A 16,673-nucleotide genomic window follows, 5' to 3' on the forward strand; every position below is an offset into this window, starting at 1 on the left:
AATTATATGACTCGCTTTTATATACTTTAGTAGATGTACTAAAATTAAATTATATATGGGATCAATTATGTGCGCGGAGAGTAAGAAAATAATTCATATATATATATATATATCAATTACACTGTTTGCACTGCCTGGTTTTACATGTTAATCAGCACCCTATAATAAAGATGCACTAATAGGAGTACGTACTACGCATGAATCCTGCAAAGCAATATGCAAGTACTACTGCAGCTTGATGAACGTCATCATTATGGGAGATGCTAGTTTCTGACAAAATCTATATAGCTACTAGCTCTTAGATAATAGCTAGGGCTCTATGCATTCATCTAAATATATAAATAAAATGTTAGAATTTATATAAGACAAGCTAGCCTTGCCCAGATTAAGAAGGTCGTTAGTAATCTTAAGTTTTACAATTAAACTGTTAATTCACAAACTATTAATTTACATGTATCTTTACAAACTTATGACGGTTTCGAATACTGTATAATTTCATGTATTGGACAAACATCCTGCAACTCCGATCATCATTTATCCAAGAATAATGATTTCAAACTTGAATATATTCCCTGAAAATGTGGGACAAGCTGCATGTGAAACGTAACCAACGTGATAAAGTTATTGAAAGCGATTCACCTCATGTACCATTTTGTTCCAGCTACGGCAGAAGTCATGAAAGTGTCGTACGCGGTGCAGCTAATCTTTCTTCTTCTTCTGTCTTCTTTCTTCTTTCCCTTCTATCTAGTCTCTCTCTTCTTAGAAGAAAAGAAAACTTTTAGGTCTTCACACCACATACTAAATATAATTTTTTAATTTTTAATTTTTTTCTCTTATTAAATATGCAGTATATACTACATAAATGATGAGAAGAAGAATTTAATTAATTTAAAAAAAAATATATATTTGATATGTGGTGTATGTGAACGTAACAAAGCTCTTCAAAGAATGGTCAGTAATTTTTTTCTTCCTGGTCTATTATTCTAGCTCTTTTACTTTTTGAAGATTTTTCTTTTGTTTTTTTCCTTTTTACAACAAAAGATCTAGAAGCAGACGTGCATGGTGTACGAGGATATGATGAGGAGGTGGAGACCAAGACAATCCAAGAATAAATTGACCGATCGATCGGAATATATAAACTTACGTCCACTTTTTAAAGAGGAAGAGATCATGCATAAATATGATTACTATTTTGTTTTCTATTGGCTGGAATCTGATCTTGTAACAGTAGAAGATAAAAAAAAATAAAAATAAAGTAAAAACGGTAGAATTTATTAATGGTACAAAAGTTAAAGCCAGATGCTCACGAACAATATATAAATAGCCATAATCGATCTCGAAGATCAGCAAAAAACAAAACAAGAAATTACTCAGTCGATCGATCGATCGATCGGAGACTTTCAACTATTTGCTAGCTGTGTATAGGGTTTTGAATACTTCAATTACCATGTCCAGGGACAGGGACCCCCTAGCAGTTGGGCGTGTTATAGGAGATGTTTTAGACCCATTTACTAGGTCAATTACTCTCAGAATCACTTATAACAATAGCGAGATTAATAATGGATGTGAGTTCAAACCCTCCCAGGTTCTCAACCAACCTAGGGTCGACGTTGGCGGGGATGATCTCAGGACTTTCTACACTCTGGTACGTAAATTCCAACGTCTCCTTGATTCATTTGTTCTCTGTTGTACTTCAAGATGATCTTTTTTTATCTGTCAGAATATAATATTTCCTTCAAGTTGTCTACATTTCTTGGAATTCTCTAGCTAGGTTATACGTTTACCTCTTCGATCTCCATATATATATATATATATATATATATAGATATATATATTTATACATATGTGTGAGTTATGAACCCATCCACTGCAGGTTATGGTTGATCCTGATGCACCAAGTCCAAGTGATCCCAACCTAAGGGAGTACTTGCATTGGTGAGCACTCTCTCTCTCTCTCTCTCTACTACTGGTAGTTTAATTTGGTGGAGATGTTTTGACTTTTAGTTTGAGATCTTTTTATTTAATTAGTAGTACGTCGTAGTTGTATTAGAGGTAGATAGTGGTTGTTCAAAATTGTAAGAGGTGTGTACTTATTTCACGATTGAAAAGCTTAACTATGGCCCTTTGCTCCCTGATGATCAGAGCCCTAGTCTAGTTAGAATATCGTCCCTTGATTCGTCCCTTGCCTTCCGACTCTCTGAGTACTGTCCATCCATGCACCTTCCTAGCTCCTCTCACTTAGGTCCCTGCATCCACCTCTCGCTCCCTCCCCCAACTTTCTTTCTTTCTTTCGTTTTAGAGTTCCCATAAGCTGGATATCTATCTTTCTTCTTTTTAGAGTTCCCATAAGCGGACGTTTCATGGTGAGGATAAGGACATAATTAATTGATTACTTTGGCCATCAAACATGTTTGATTGATGGGTTGAATGTATATATATGTGTACGTATGTCTCATATCATGCATCATAATTATACGTATGATCAGGACCACTATTAGTAAAGTACATCTTTGGATTTTCAAGCTTTCTGGAATATTATCTAATCAACATAGATACTTGGTTTTACCATGTCAGTCTCCTTTTTTCCCTTTTCTTTTACTTTTTCTTTGCAGGTACATATTCTAATGAAAAAGTCGTGTAGAGAAACACAGAATTTCTAAAATAAATGCAAGTTATCCGAGTTCAGTATAAACTAAGATTCCTTCAAAAAAAAAAAAACTAAGATTCCTTATATTTTTTGACCTAATTAAACTCTTTTTAGACATTAATAATATTCGATATTATGGAATCTACAGATTGTGTCTATCTCCTTATGAATATTTATAATAAGTAATTTGGTCAAAAAATTATAATCACCCGGCCTTCTAGCAAACAAACGGAACACAATCATGGATCGAACGTGATGAATTGTTTGTTTGCTAGGAATTATATATACAATAACTAGCTAGGTTGGGGTTGCAGTAGCAGCAACCACATAGAATAATACATGCACATTGATCATCATAAAACTTTTTTTCATGGCGCACAGCGAATCACGTTAAATCAGTATTTGAATATTTTTCCTATTTTATTCTCTATTGTCTTCGAATAATCCCTGGCCCTACCATTCGTAACATGAGTTCCTTTTTGTTTTTAACTTTTCCCTCCATTCTCTTATTCTCTTATTGCTGGGTTTCTGCAGCAAAGCATCTTAATAATCTATCCGAAAATATTGTCAAAATTTAGAAGAATATATATATATATATATATATATATATAAATTAAGGCTCAATAGTAAAAGTAGTATTCCTTTTTTCCTTATGTGATGTTACAAATTATTAGCTTAGAATGGCAGCCATATATGCATGCATGCGCGCTAGTGTTATCTGCAATGGGGTTAGCTTACATAACTAATTGTATATATTATTTATTTCGGTTAATTAGTTAATTACGTTGGTCTTCTAATCTTCGTGGCATGTTGTTATAGGTTGGTGACTGATATTCCAGCAACTACAGGGGCAAACTTTGGTGGGTAGTAAATCATGCTTGTTGCTATGTGTGTGTGTGTGTGTGTGTGTATATATATATATATATCGTGATTAATTTATAATAATGCTTTATTGGTTGTAAAAGAGTTGTAAGTTTAATGTTTGATGTATGGTCGCATGCAAATATATATGATGATTGTAGGGCAAGAGGTTGTGTGCTATGAAAGTCCAAGACCAACTGTAGGGATCCATCGTTTTGTTTTCGTGTTGTTCCGACAGTTGGGTAGGCAGACCGTCTATGCACCTGGGTGGCGCCAGAATTTCAACACCAGGGAATTTGCTGAGCTTTACAATCTTGGATTGCCTGTGGCTGCACTGTATTTCAATTGCCAGAGGGAAAGCGGCTCGGGTGGAAGAAGAAGATGACTGATCACGAGGCCTCCTAGGGAAAACCCTTCCGTCTATGGAAAAAGAGTAAAATAATTAAGGAGCTAGCTAGTCTCTGTGGTGTGTACGTATGAGATCAGATATGTATTGATCTCAACCTCATATCTCGTTCTATCTATGTGCTTAGACAATTGGGGATAACTGCTAATTATTATTCTTCAGTGGTGTAAACGAGTTTAATGTATCTCAAATACATTAATCTATATTAATAATAATTAATGAAGTTTAATGCATGGTGATTACCTTTTTTCTATCTCCTTTTGTGTTATCTTTTTCTTTTGGGGAATGAGAATTTGGATCTCCTAGAGTCCTTATCCCAACTGCAAGCCTTAAGACTAGGATCAGATCGATAGAATACACAATCTCACAAAATTTATAGCTATCTAAATAACTTTCTTAAAAAAGCATTAAATGCTAATAAATATTGTAAGTTTGTCCACTTTATCAATTTGATAGAAGCAAGGGCTGAAACTTAATTTCAAATTTTGATTATTAAAATTAGAATACTGCTAGATACAAATCTTAAATAGATAAATTTTATATAAATTTTTTGTAAAAAAGTAAATCCCATTGATAAAGAATAAACTTTTTTTACACTTTTTTAAAATAGGGTCCATTTTTTCAAAAGGACTTGTATGTTATTTATCTATTTAGAACTTGTACAAATCATTTCTCAACTGAATATTATATACCCACAACCAGTACTGAATCATGTAAAGGTACTTCAACTTAGTAGTAGCACTTCATCAGTTGCTTGAGTTCACATGTGGTACTAAATATTGGTTCCCATATATTATTATATATATTATAAGAAAATTATTTATTTGTAAGTAGCTAGTTATTTTTTGTAATAATGATTATTTTTTATTAAAATGAATCTGTTTTCATGACAAATATATATTCTTATTGTAAATAATGTGTCATAGATCTTCATTTTTATACTTCCACTGTAATTCAATGAGGAAATTTGAAACCCAATATCAATCAAGCTTTGGTCCTCCAAATTTATCAGCTGGTTTGATATAATTGGAGGAAAACGTTAAGACCTAAATAATTTGACAAGGACAAGTCCAGCTGAGGGTATCATTTTCTTTTTTCTTTTTTCCTTCAAAATGAGAGCATCATTTCATCTGGTTCATGTGTAAAGCCAGACAACTTTTGATAGTTTCTTTTTCCTTTTCCGGAGGGAGACATGTAAATTAAATATAAATAAATAAATTTGTACGTTTGTACATGTAAAGCTAAAATATTGGATATATTCTCTGAAAGAAAACTACTTTCCTGGCTTTTTGTTAAAAGGGCCGGGGCTCACTAGCACTTGACGTGTGGACAGAAATTCGAGCGAGATTTGATCTTAGCATAGGTTGAAGCTCGAAGAAACACTTGCTTTTGCCTTTCGGTCGTTCACATTAGAAATGCACCTTTTTCTGGTGAATAGACAACACACAGAAAATTATTAAAGGAAAGCATAATTTTACATATAATTGTCAAGTCTGTAAATAATGTATAATTATTTTGACAAAAAATAGATTTTATAATTAAAAAATTAATTTTTTCATATAAATTTTATATTTTATTTATTTTTTTAAAACGATTATGCAATAATTTATATAATTCACTGTTATAAATATCTTTTTAAAAAAAATATCTTTTTTGAAAAAAATCAATGGAGTTCCATAATATCATGTTCTAGCTGGTTTTATATTCCTGCTCAACAATATTGTATCCAATATTGGGCAGTTTTTGTCATACGCTACCTTGAGTCTAGGGTCTGAACATGAAGCAATATAATAGAATTCTCAATTAATCTGTATTCTTACTGGCACTCTAAACAAACAAGCTACTAAGACCTTGTTTGGATGTTGAGACGGTCTTAACTCATCTCATTTCAATATTTAAATATAAATTAAACTCACACTTTTTAATTTCAAATTTCCAGTTTTTGAATTTTTTTCGTCTAATCATTATAGATTTTCTAAATTTTCAAACAAAGCACAAAAAATAATTCAATTTTTTCTAATTACAAAATAAAAATTATATTATAATAATATTTTAACTTTATAATATTTTTATTCAACTTTTTCTCTCTCATTTTCAGAAATTCCATAAAACATCGTAACTTAAACTATTTAACTATTATTTACATAATTTTCATCTTATCTTATCTCATCTCAACATATCAAAACGAAGCCCAAGTAATTGAATTTAAACTTTAAAGTTCAGTTCCCTTTTTTGGGCCAACAATAGGATCCAAACCGTTTTTTGTAACACACTATATATACAGAAGACAATTTTGGAACCGAACATTAGCTTCTAGCCTTGTAATTGAATTCTCTATTTCTCTTATCTGAAACAACAATGTATAGTAACAATTCAGTGAACAGAAAGATCAAGATATGGGTCAAATTGTAAGTACATTAAATTCCTCTTAATTACAAACCCTTTCTTGCCAAAAGCTGGTGAAAAACTGTAAGAGTGAACCAAAACACTAAGCAAAAGGAGACTACAGATGATTATATATATGTGCAACTGTGATGCCCCTACCCCTCGACCTGGCTTTCAAACATAGCTGCGGGAAGGTTTCATTGGTGTTGATACTTTTTCCTGTAGGCGGTAATAAGCTGCACCTTTTCGAAAAATATGCAGCAATATTATTTTTTTGGATAATGATATCTTTACGGCTCCTTTATTATTATTTTACTATTCAATTATTATTTTTTTTATTCTTTAAATTTGGATTAAAAATCTCATAACATGATCTTTTTACATAATTTAAAAGAAAATAAATTCAATCAATTAATGTAATCATGTAATTTAATTAAAAATAAATTCAATTTTATAAAAATTGAATTTCTTTTGCTCTTTGAGTCACTTTTTATAAAATTAAATTTATTTTTAATTAATTTACATGATTATGTAGTTAATTGAATTTATTTTTTTCTAACTTATGCAAGAAAATTATATTTTAAAATTTTTAATCCAGATTCAAATAATAAAAAATATTAATAATTAAATAATAAAATAATAATAAAAAATGTGAGGATATCATTATCCCTATCCCCCCTCCCCCCAAAACAATCCTTCTCTGGTATTTAGAAAAGAAAACAGGTTCAATCTCTGAGAAATAAATCCTTTGGATGAAATCAAGACAATCCAAATTAGTGCATCAATGCCTGGGGAACTCGACAAGCCAGGCTTTCCCAAAACTTCTTTCTTAACCTGCACCACGAGATAATCATACATTCAGCAGTCTAAAACTCGTTTTCAGCACAAAAATTTATGTTGTTCAACCATTCATTTTCCAAGTTGGCAGGTTTCTTTTGAAAATAATGATATTTTAATACCTTATTTTGACACTTCATATATTTTAATTTTTTTAATTTTTTTTTATTTTTACTTAATAGTTAAAAAAGTGACTATTAGTGTATTGATATATATTTTTTCAAAAATGTTTTAAAATGATAAAAAAATATGAATAAAAAATTGAAAAAAATGAAAAGCTGATTTTGATCTAGCAGTAACTTGCAACGAATAAATATAAGCAGCAAAGTAGCATCACTCTTCTTATAATATGGTCTTTTCATCATTAGAGGGGGGCGGGGGGTTTCAGACCCAAATTCAAGACCTTGATAATTCAAGCCCCTATATGGCAGAAGATGGTTGGCTAGTAGAAGTTCTTTATAGGTAACTACATCAGCACATGAAGGACAGACATGAAAAATAACTGACAATTAAGAGGTCGGTCTGTTATTAGAATAAATAATGATATATACAAGTTCCACATGTACAAACTTCACATAAGGCTCTAATAAAAAAAACGTAAAAAACTTTCTTTTCTTTGGTGGGGTCTATTTTTTTACAAAATTTTGCACAAGATTTATACATTTAGGACATATCCCTAACATTACTCTACTACAATGATATCTAAGTAATTGAATTCGTCATTTCCCAATGGTTTAAGCTTTTGGGATGACTGATCATCTAACTTGTTTTTTTTTAAAAAAAATTTGTTGTGCCGACGCTACCCAATCCCATTTCTATTTCCCTCGCCATTTGCCTTTTCACACTAGATCGGTTCATCAAAATTTCCAACCGTAACCCAATGTCAAATGGGCAGCAAGAAACTCAGTTTGGACTTTCCTTGGTCTGATTCAAGATTAATAAATACAAGACATTAAAAAAAAAAGAACAATAAACATGACCGAATTGGACACTTGCATTTTTCATCAAGGAAGTCACGATACGTTTGGGTATTGAGCTTGTTAACGTTGTGTTTCGTACGCCTTTGGACCAGGATCCAGTAACTCAAGTCTTCAGAATTGGGCCTACGACAACGAAGTAGAAAGTAGCTGGGAGAGGACGGTCTTGAGATCAGGGAGTCTCCGATACCAAAGTTGTAGAGTATTTGGAGCTGAGGGGGATAAATCGTGCCTGTCTCCATGGAGTTCATGTCGTTTTTACTGTTCCTTTTGTGAGAGTCCTTTAATGCAGCGTGCCTCTGTGATGGCGTCATTAATGTGGTGTGTTTCTCCAATTTACCTTACCCTGCTGTGTCCTCGATGGTTTGTGGATGTTATCTTGTTATAGGATCGATGGTCCCCCTTACTTCCCTCTCGTTTACGTGGACAGATACTTATGGGTTGGACGTTGTTCGAGGGATCTCCAGGACAGCGAGTCCCATCCCCTGCAATATGCTCCCACAGGGGGTTGCATCCAGGGGAGTCTACCTTTGGGCCAGGCTGAGGAGTCTACTTGTTTTGGGATGGGCCTTCGTTTCTTATTCCCTTAGTTGTTCCTATCAGGTCCACTATGAAAAGGGAAAAAAAAATCCCTTATAGTTACCCCGCCAATTCTCATCGGACTTGTACGGTGGGAATTCTTTTTTAATCTTAAACTCACCTTGATGTCAAGGTTGAGGTCCCCCTACTGACGTGTGTTTGGCTCCAAAGTCTAAGGTGGTTCCTCGTCGCTTGGCAACCCTAGTAATGTTTTCCTTTTTGCCTTTGTTTGCACGTCTCCCGATAACTATGCTTGTGTTTGATGGTGTCTTTTCAGTTGTGTCAGTATTGTGGGCGTTAGGCGGCTCTTCTCCTTCATGTCACTCCGTGGTGTGTATTTTCAGGATTCAAAGCATCCATACCCTTTCCTCCTGCCACGGGGAATGGGAGATTAACCACTGCCTTCTTCCTTTATAAGCGCGATTGGATCATGGCCTTGTCTTCTTTCTTCACACCATAATCTTCTCGCCCTTCTTTTCTTCTAACTCCCCATCCTTTTCCCTTATACTCATTTCATATTTCTTTTTACTTTCTTCCTCTTTGTCAATGGCCCCTGAGAAGTCCTCCCAACCCACGGCTTTTAGTGGGGGAGACGCACCAAAAGTTGGCGATGCCGGATCGTCTTTCTTGGGTAGCACTTGGCGCTCAAGTGTCCAAGCTACAACACTGGCATCTCTGGCCCTTACCTACAAGGTCCTGAAAACAATGGTCTTCGAGGTCCCTGGTCCACATGAGGGTGTCGTCGATGCCGAGGGTCACTCTTCCTAACATACACAAACATGCTTGGCCGAAACTTATAGAGTTCATTAACATGTGAAATTAATTTTAATCATGGACCAAATCTGAACTACAATGGACTATAGATCATAGCAAAGATAATTACACAATCCGAATCATGAAAACATGGCAGATCATCACACAAGCCAAAATCCTAATCTCTAGCCGAAACCCTAATCACTTCAAATCGTGGCGTATCATCATGCAAACCGAAACATATAATCATGGCATGTTCTTGTCCAACTCACAACAAGATATTTATTCACAAAATCATGAAATAACAAGCGTAGAATCCTTTCAATATTCACTAGCAAGCGTAGAATATCTCCTAAAGTCGTGGCCTTCCCTTGAGAGTAGAGTGTATGGTTGTTGTTCGGTTGGAAGGAAAGTGTGGGAAAATAGTGTTTGGACTTGGAGAATCCTCTAAGTGGCATGAGAGAGATGGAGTAGAGAGAATGTCTTAGAAATCCGAAAATGAACAAGAAGAAAAGGGGTAGTCATATGGCATGTGGTCTTTATATAGCCTACCTCCTTGAAGCCAATTGGTCAATCAAGAGCCAATGAATGTTGGACATGTGGCATGGCTCTTCCTTTTCTACCCTTAGCCGAAACCCTAATGCCCTTTAATCTCCTCTCCAACGTCTTGGTTCAATGAATCCTATGTGCAATTGTGTAATTTACCTCAAAGCCTTTTCATCTTCCTAGGAAAGTGGGTGTTGCATGCATGCCAAGTGGCATTGGCGTGTGGAGTCCCTCAAAGTGCCACTCTCTCTCTTTTCCCCATGAGGATCTTTCATCTTCCCCATGGTGTCTCTTCCCCTTCCCCATGCATGACCCTTACTCTCCCCCAAGTAAGAACCTTATTCTTCTTATGCTCATTCCCTAGGTGACTCTCTCACTTCCCTATATCGCTTAGAAACTCTAAACATGACATGTGGCAAGTGATTGGATGTGGTTGCCGAAACCCTAGGGTTACAATAGTAATTTTCGTGTGATGTTTCTTCTAGAATCTTTCCTTCACCAATGCATGAATGACAAATACCACAATGTCTAAAAATACCCTTGAGTAGGCGTGTGGCTTAGGGATCCGAAAGTCTCTTGGTGTTCCTATGCAAATCCTTAGGAAACTCAACTCTTGGTCTTCCCAAAGTATCATTCCCCATGTAAGATCTCTTGGAACTCTCTACAATTGACAAGTGGCGTGAGATGGGGTTCTTGGTGAGTGTGGGGCATGTTGGCAGAGTGGCCCTTGGCCTCCTCTAGGTGAATCGCATGATTAACTTCTAGAATCTTTCATACATGGATGACATGCGGCAAGTCCAATGACTTGTCACTAGGGTAGGTGTGCAAGCCTCCCTTGGCCTTCCTAAACCCTATTCTCTCTCTCCCTTATACCACTATCACGTCCAGATTTGTGGACTATGCATGCGCGACAAGTGGCACAAGCCACTTGGTGTGGGGCGTGACCTATAGTCCTTTGGCCGAAAATGCAAGGGTTCAAGTGGCCCTTTTGTAATAGCCCGCTAGAAATTCAATGTTGAAATTTCTACTGGTTCTAGGAACCTCATGAAAACTTCATAAGTTTTTATGAGTTGATCAATCGCATAGGTTTTAGTTTCTCAACATAGTTAGTATCATCACTCACTGTAGTGCTAGAAGTAAGATTTTAATTATTTGAGGTAGTTAGAAGTATCACAATGCATTATGGTCTGCATCATTAGACTCAATGAATTATTTAGGATTTTATAGTGCAATAACCTATTTTCATATTTTCGAACGAAATGCCTCTTCAAAACTGTGTTTTTATTTTTAGGGGCACTTCAGGGTTAAATTTTGGTAAATGAATTTTACTATAGGTTTATAAGAAAATTTAGGATTCTTTAGTACTAAGAAGTGGTTTGGATTTAGAGATGAGTTAAGATGGGCTGAGATGGTTTATGAATAGCAGAATAAAAGTTGAATTATTTATTATATTTTGTGTGAAAATTTGAAAAAATTGTAATGATGAGTTGAGATAAATTGAAGTGGGTTTTGAATACAAACGAGGTCTAAATTTATTATTTACTTTTTTAGAGTGAATAGTAACCTCGATAAGCTCATCAAGTGCATTGTTTTCCAAATCATAGTTTGGAATTTCCAAATTAGGTTAGAGAAGTTTTATTTGGATACTAGGCAAGATCTTAGCCACACATAGTGAATAATATTAGAACTTGTCACTATGAGGAACATTTGATGGATTTGAAGGAATCAAGGTGTAGGATCATACCACCTAAGTAAGAACCTATCCCATCCGGCCAATCAAATTGTACCAAACCAAAGAGGATTTTCACCCTTCATGGTTGGAATCCAATTGATAACCCAAAAGTATGGTTGAAATTGAAATCCTAAATGGTTTTATCTAAACTATAAAGTTGACCTCCAAAACCTAAATGAATCATTTTTCTAGCATTGTGCTTAATCGCTTGATTAAATTACTTCTACATGCTATTAATCCTTCAAATTTGTGTTAGAACATCATTATTCAACCTTGTTAACCTTGAAAAATAGATTGGGCCAAGAGATATTGGATTTGAGGTTGATAGCAACCCAAACCCTCTTAAAACCCCAAAATTTAGGCCTATTCGGTTTAGGCCCAATAAAGCCCACGAATTTGGTCACCTTATCATATTCCCTAACTTGTTTAAGAAGCCTTACAACCCACTTCACACAAAAATCATCCTTCATTTACACTTTTCTTTGATAAAACACAAACAACACTCTTAGGTAGCTTTTCTGAACTCTTTTGCACACTTGATTCGAAGCTTTTTTCCTCGTGATCATGCTTGATTTTTGTCTAGAAATGCGAAGACCGAGGTAAGTTAGTTTTTAACTTAATATCAATTTAATGTGTATTAGTGTTAAGTAAAAGAACTACAGTGTATGTATGTATGCATGCTATTTTATGTGCCATGCCATATCATTACATATTTATCTGTCACACATAATTTATTTTGTCATGTATTGTTCATTTGTTACGCAAGATATTCTATCATGTTTTACTACAAATTACAAGTACGTCTTGTTAAGTATGCCATCTATTACATGTATGTCATGTAATATAATATTCATTGTTGCAAGCATGTCATGTTAAGTACGTTGTCTATTACATGTTATGTCATGTTAACTATGTTGTATGTTGTCTGTTACATGTTATATGATGTTAATTATGTTGTCTATTACATGTTATGCCATGTTACGAAATGTTTCTATTTCAAGTAAGTCATATCTTTTGAGTTATGTTCGGGTCATGTTGTGTTATGTCAAGGCTTCTGCCCTCTCGTATTCTAGTCACGTTTCATATCGCATATAATTTATATATTTCGAGAGCAATCATGTCAAGTTATTCATGTTAATCACGACCCTAAGTGTTAGGATGAGGTAATATCTTAGCAAAACTCCCTTGTTCACACTGGAGTGTCAAATAGGTGTGAAATTCTCTAAGTTAATGAAATACTGTCAATGGGTAGCGGGCAGGGCCTAACTAGCTGGTTACCGGAGTGCACCAGGCACTAACGCTAATGGAGCCACATTTTAGTTCCCGTGGGGTCCATAGTGAGTGTGGCGCATGAGATATGAGGTCCACAAGAAGTGTGGCACTTACAACACACTGACAGTTGGTGCAGATACCTGTGTTGTGATACAATAATCAGTATGGACACATGGCTCTAGGGGATCCATGTAGCACCAAGGAGTTGAGTTTTATCAGTTAAAGAACAAGATTCCAAGTTCATGTTAGGTTAAGTCTCAGTTTATGTCTAGTTCAGTTTAAGCAAGTCACGTTCAATTCTCGCTTCAGTTTAAGTTATGTCATTTATGTTATTTTGTATGTCAAGTTATACTATGATTACTTATAACTTTGATTATGCATTCATGCTATTATTGCCATGCATGCATCATTAACCTGTGTTGAGGTCTTTTGTTAACTTGCTGAGATTTGTAATCAAATCTCACTGTGGAAGTCCCAACTGCCATTCCCCCCAAAATGGTAGATCTTGTTACAAGATCAGAAGGAGAACCAGGATTCAACCAACTAGACACAGTCAATTGGGCGACGGTGCGGCATCAATGTTAATTAGTAGTTAACTTAAATTACTACTTGTACTATGGAGATGCATTTCCAGTACTCTTTTGATCATAGCTATTTTGCATGTTAGGAACATTATATTATATATGTCATGAACGGGGCAGGTAATCTTGTGTTGCTTGTCTCGATACTTCAAATGTTCGTCCAATCCGAAGCGGAATTTGGGGGGGTCACACCTTCTCTTGGGTTTTGGATGCCTAATCTTGAGGCCCAAGGTCTTAATCACTCTATGCCTAATTCTAGGGGTGCTATTCGCCCCTACGGGGCGGGGTGGGGGTAGCCTTGCGTTGGGGGGGGGGGGGGGGGGCGGGGAGGATTTCCTCCCTGTCCCCCACCCCCGGAGTGCGGGGGCGAGGTATCCCATCTTGAATAATGGGTTGCGGGTGGGGGGTGCCCCTCCGCCCCTTACTGGGCCTTTGGCCCAGAAGCTTTTTCTTTTAGGCCCATAAATAGCTTCTGGGCTCATAAAATTAGAAGTAAAAAAAAAAAAAAAAAGTTAAAAAATGTGATGCCCCGGATTTTGGCTAAGATTCAATTCGTAATTCTTGTGGATATTATTTATCTATTTATTTATTTATTTTGATTATTAGCTAAGTGTTGGAAGAATTCTTTAGGACACTTTCTATTTTTGTTGGATTGGATCTTGGAGTTCTAAGTTAAAAAGCCAACAAGAGAAAAATAGAAGAAAAGGCCCATAGGAATTCGGTCCATTAAGGACTTTGGCTTTGAAAGGCTCAAGTTTACCCTCTAGGCATGGAGATGGCATCACTTGGCTTCAAGAATGAGTTTTTGGTCATTTTAGGAAAATCACTTCTCATTTGAAACTTTGGGAAAATACAAGGATGACACTTGTCAAGCATGCATTGGATTTCTAGAAGAAAAAGTGGAAGAAGCAAGGGATGATTCGGCTTTCTGGAAGAGTTGGCCAAGTGTCATTCATGCAAATGAAAAGTGAAGAGTTTTGTCTTGGGAAATGGCAAAATCTTGCATAGGGAAGTGGAACCTAAGGAAGAAGCACCTAGGTTAGCACATTGGTACCACTTGGCAAACATGCTTGAAGGTTTCTCGAAGAAGCTAAGGAGATGGAGGAGGATGTAGGGTTCCCAGGAGTTGTGCACGCCAATCACCCACCCAAGCACCTCCACCTCACGCCACTTGTTCTTAGTGAAGAGTTCCAAGAAGATTTTGCATAAGAAAGATAAATGTGAGATTTTCTAAAGAATTTACATTGGAACACCAAGAGACTTTTGATCCCTAAGCCACATGCCCAGCCAAGTTATTTTCTGACATTTTACCATTTGTCATTCATGCATAAGTTGATGAAAAGATTCTAGAAGGGAGTGGAAGAGACAATGCACGAAACTTATCCTTGTATCCCTAGGGTTTCGGCCACCACATTGCCACATGTCATGTTTTGAGTTCTTGAGAAGTATAAGGAAGTGGGAGAGCCTCCTAGGGAACATGCATAGGAAGAAGAAGCTTCTTGCTTAGGGAAGAGTAAGGGACATGCATGGGAAAAGGAAGAGATACATGTGAAAAAGGAAAAGACACATGGGAAAAGGAAAAGACACATGGGAAAAGGAAGAGACGGATGGAAAAAAGGAAAAGACACATGGGAAAAGGAAGAGGCACTTGGGAAAAGGGAACGATGCATGGGGAACATGCACCCACATCCTACATGTCTTTTGCCACTTGGCAAGCATGCACAAGTCTATAAGGTTCAAGCCTAGTTTTAGGATTTATCAAATGGCAATTTTGCCCTAGAGATTCATTGAATTTGGACCATATGGGGGAGCATGCCCAAGGAGCCTCTTAGGATTTCAAATTTTGACAAGATACCACGCCACATGTCACTCATGTAGAGGATCTTTTGGATTTCCCAAGGAGAGACAATGGAGGGGCTTTGACACATGGCTTCCATGCAAGGATATTCTTAGGTTTTCTAGGAAAGTGAAGAGGATTCGAATTTTCAAGGAGCCACGCCACTTGGCAAGATTATTCTTTTCAAGAATACTTTTGTGTTCCCTATAGCCAAGCAAAAGGCGCCACTTGTCCCACATGCATCAGAGAAGGCTTCACTTGTCCTACATGCATAAGAGAAGGTGCCATTTGTCTTACATGCATAAGCTACACCACTTTTCCAACATGCAGACCTGCCATATGCCATTTTTACAACATGCAATAGCCGAAAATCTAAGGCCATCCACTTGGCAATAAAGCTAAAGTAAGAAGAAAGAGAGTTTGGGCTATTTTTAGTATAAAAACACCCATTCATCTTCTGATTTGGGGCTTTACACGAAATTCTTACCCCATTCACTTCTTTTCCTCTCCATTCATGTACACACCCAAAACTCTAGCTACACCACATTCGAATCAAGAGCCTAACACACTACAATGGTGAAAACCGAGAGTTGTTGGTTAGAATAGTGCAAACCAAGCCTCCTTTTCAATATTTTTGACATACTCTTTGTAAGCAAGGAAAAGTCTGTAAGTATACACTCAACATACTCTTGTTTAATACTTGTATATATTTGTGTAAATCCTTTCATTGTTATGGTTGTTTTGATTGCTATTTCTTGTTTGCTTGCTTGAATATGCTTATATGATCTTGGAACATGAATATGATATGAATGGTATAATTTGTTTTAAGATGAAAATAGCAAGAATGTTCTTAGCATGTTTCGGTTTTAAGGAAAACATTGTGATTGATTTGTGTTACTTGATGATTTGGCTATACCATGTCTTAGAATTTTCGGATTTTGGCCAAACACCAAGATTTTATGTTTCATTTTGTTATGCTTTGATTTCTAAGCAAATATGTTTGAAGAAGAAACATGTTTAAGTGATGAATCTTCATGTTTTGCATTTATATGTTTCGGCCAAGGCCCTTTCTCATTGGTTCATGTATATGTTTTGATATCTTATATGGTTTATGTCATCATGCCATGAAATGAACATGTTATTATGCTTGGTTATTTTGTGCATGGCATTTCACGTGTCATATGTCAAGTGTAAGAAAGTATGTTATAAGTCTCATATCACATGCATTTGGGAGAAAAGTGTTTTCAAAGAAAAGGGTTA

At 35.8% G+C, this 16,673-nt stretch overlaps 1 protein-coding gene across 1 annotated transcript; it reads left to right on the plus strand.

Annotated features, from left to right (window-relative positions):
* The first annotated feature begins 1,311 nt into the window (after nt 1–1,311).
* Nucleotides 1,312–4,147, plus strand: LOC121260917 (protein HEADING DATE 3A-like). The gene is made up of 4 exons (XM_041162995.1): nt 1,312–1,645; nt 1,874–1,935; nt 3,467–3,507; nt 3,670–4,147. The coding sequence occupies exons 1-4, from the start codon at nt 1,448–1,450 to the stop codon at nt 3,891–3,893; spliced, it is 525 nt and encodes a 174-aa protein (XP_041018929.1). The 5' UTR covers nt 1,312–1,447; the 3' UTR covers nt 3,894–4,147.
* Nucleotides 4,148–16,673: the final 12,526 nt, after the last annotated feature.

Source organism: Juglans microcarpa x Juglans regia, chromosome 4D (assembly GCF_004785595.1).
Source record: "Juglans microcarpa x Juglans regia isolate MS1-56 chromosome 4D, Jm3101_v1.0, whole genome shotgun sequence".
Taxonomy (NCBI): domain Eukaryota; kingdom Viridiplantae; phylum Streptophyta; class Magnoliopsida; order Fagales; family Juglandaceae; genus Juglans; species Juglans microcarpa x Juglans regia.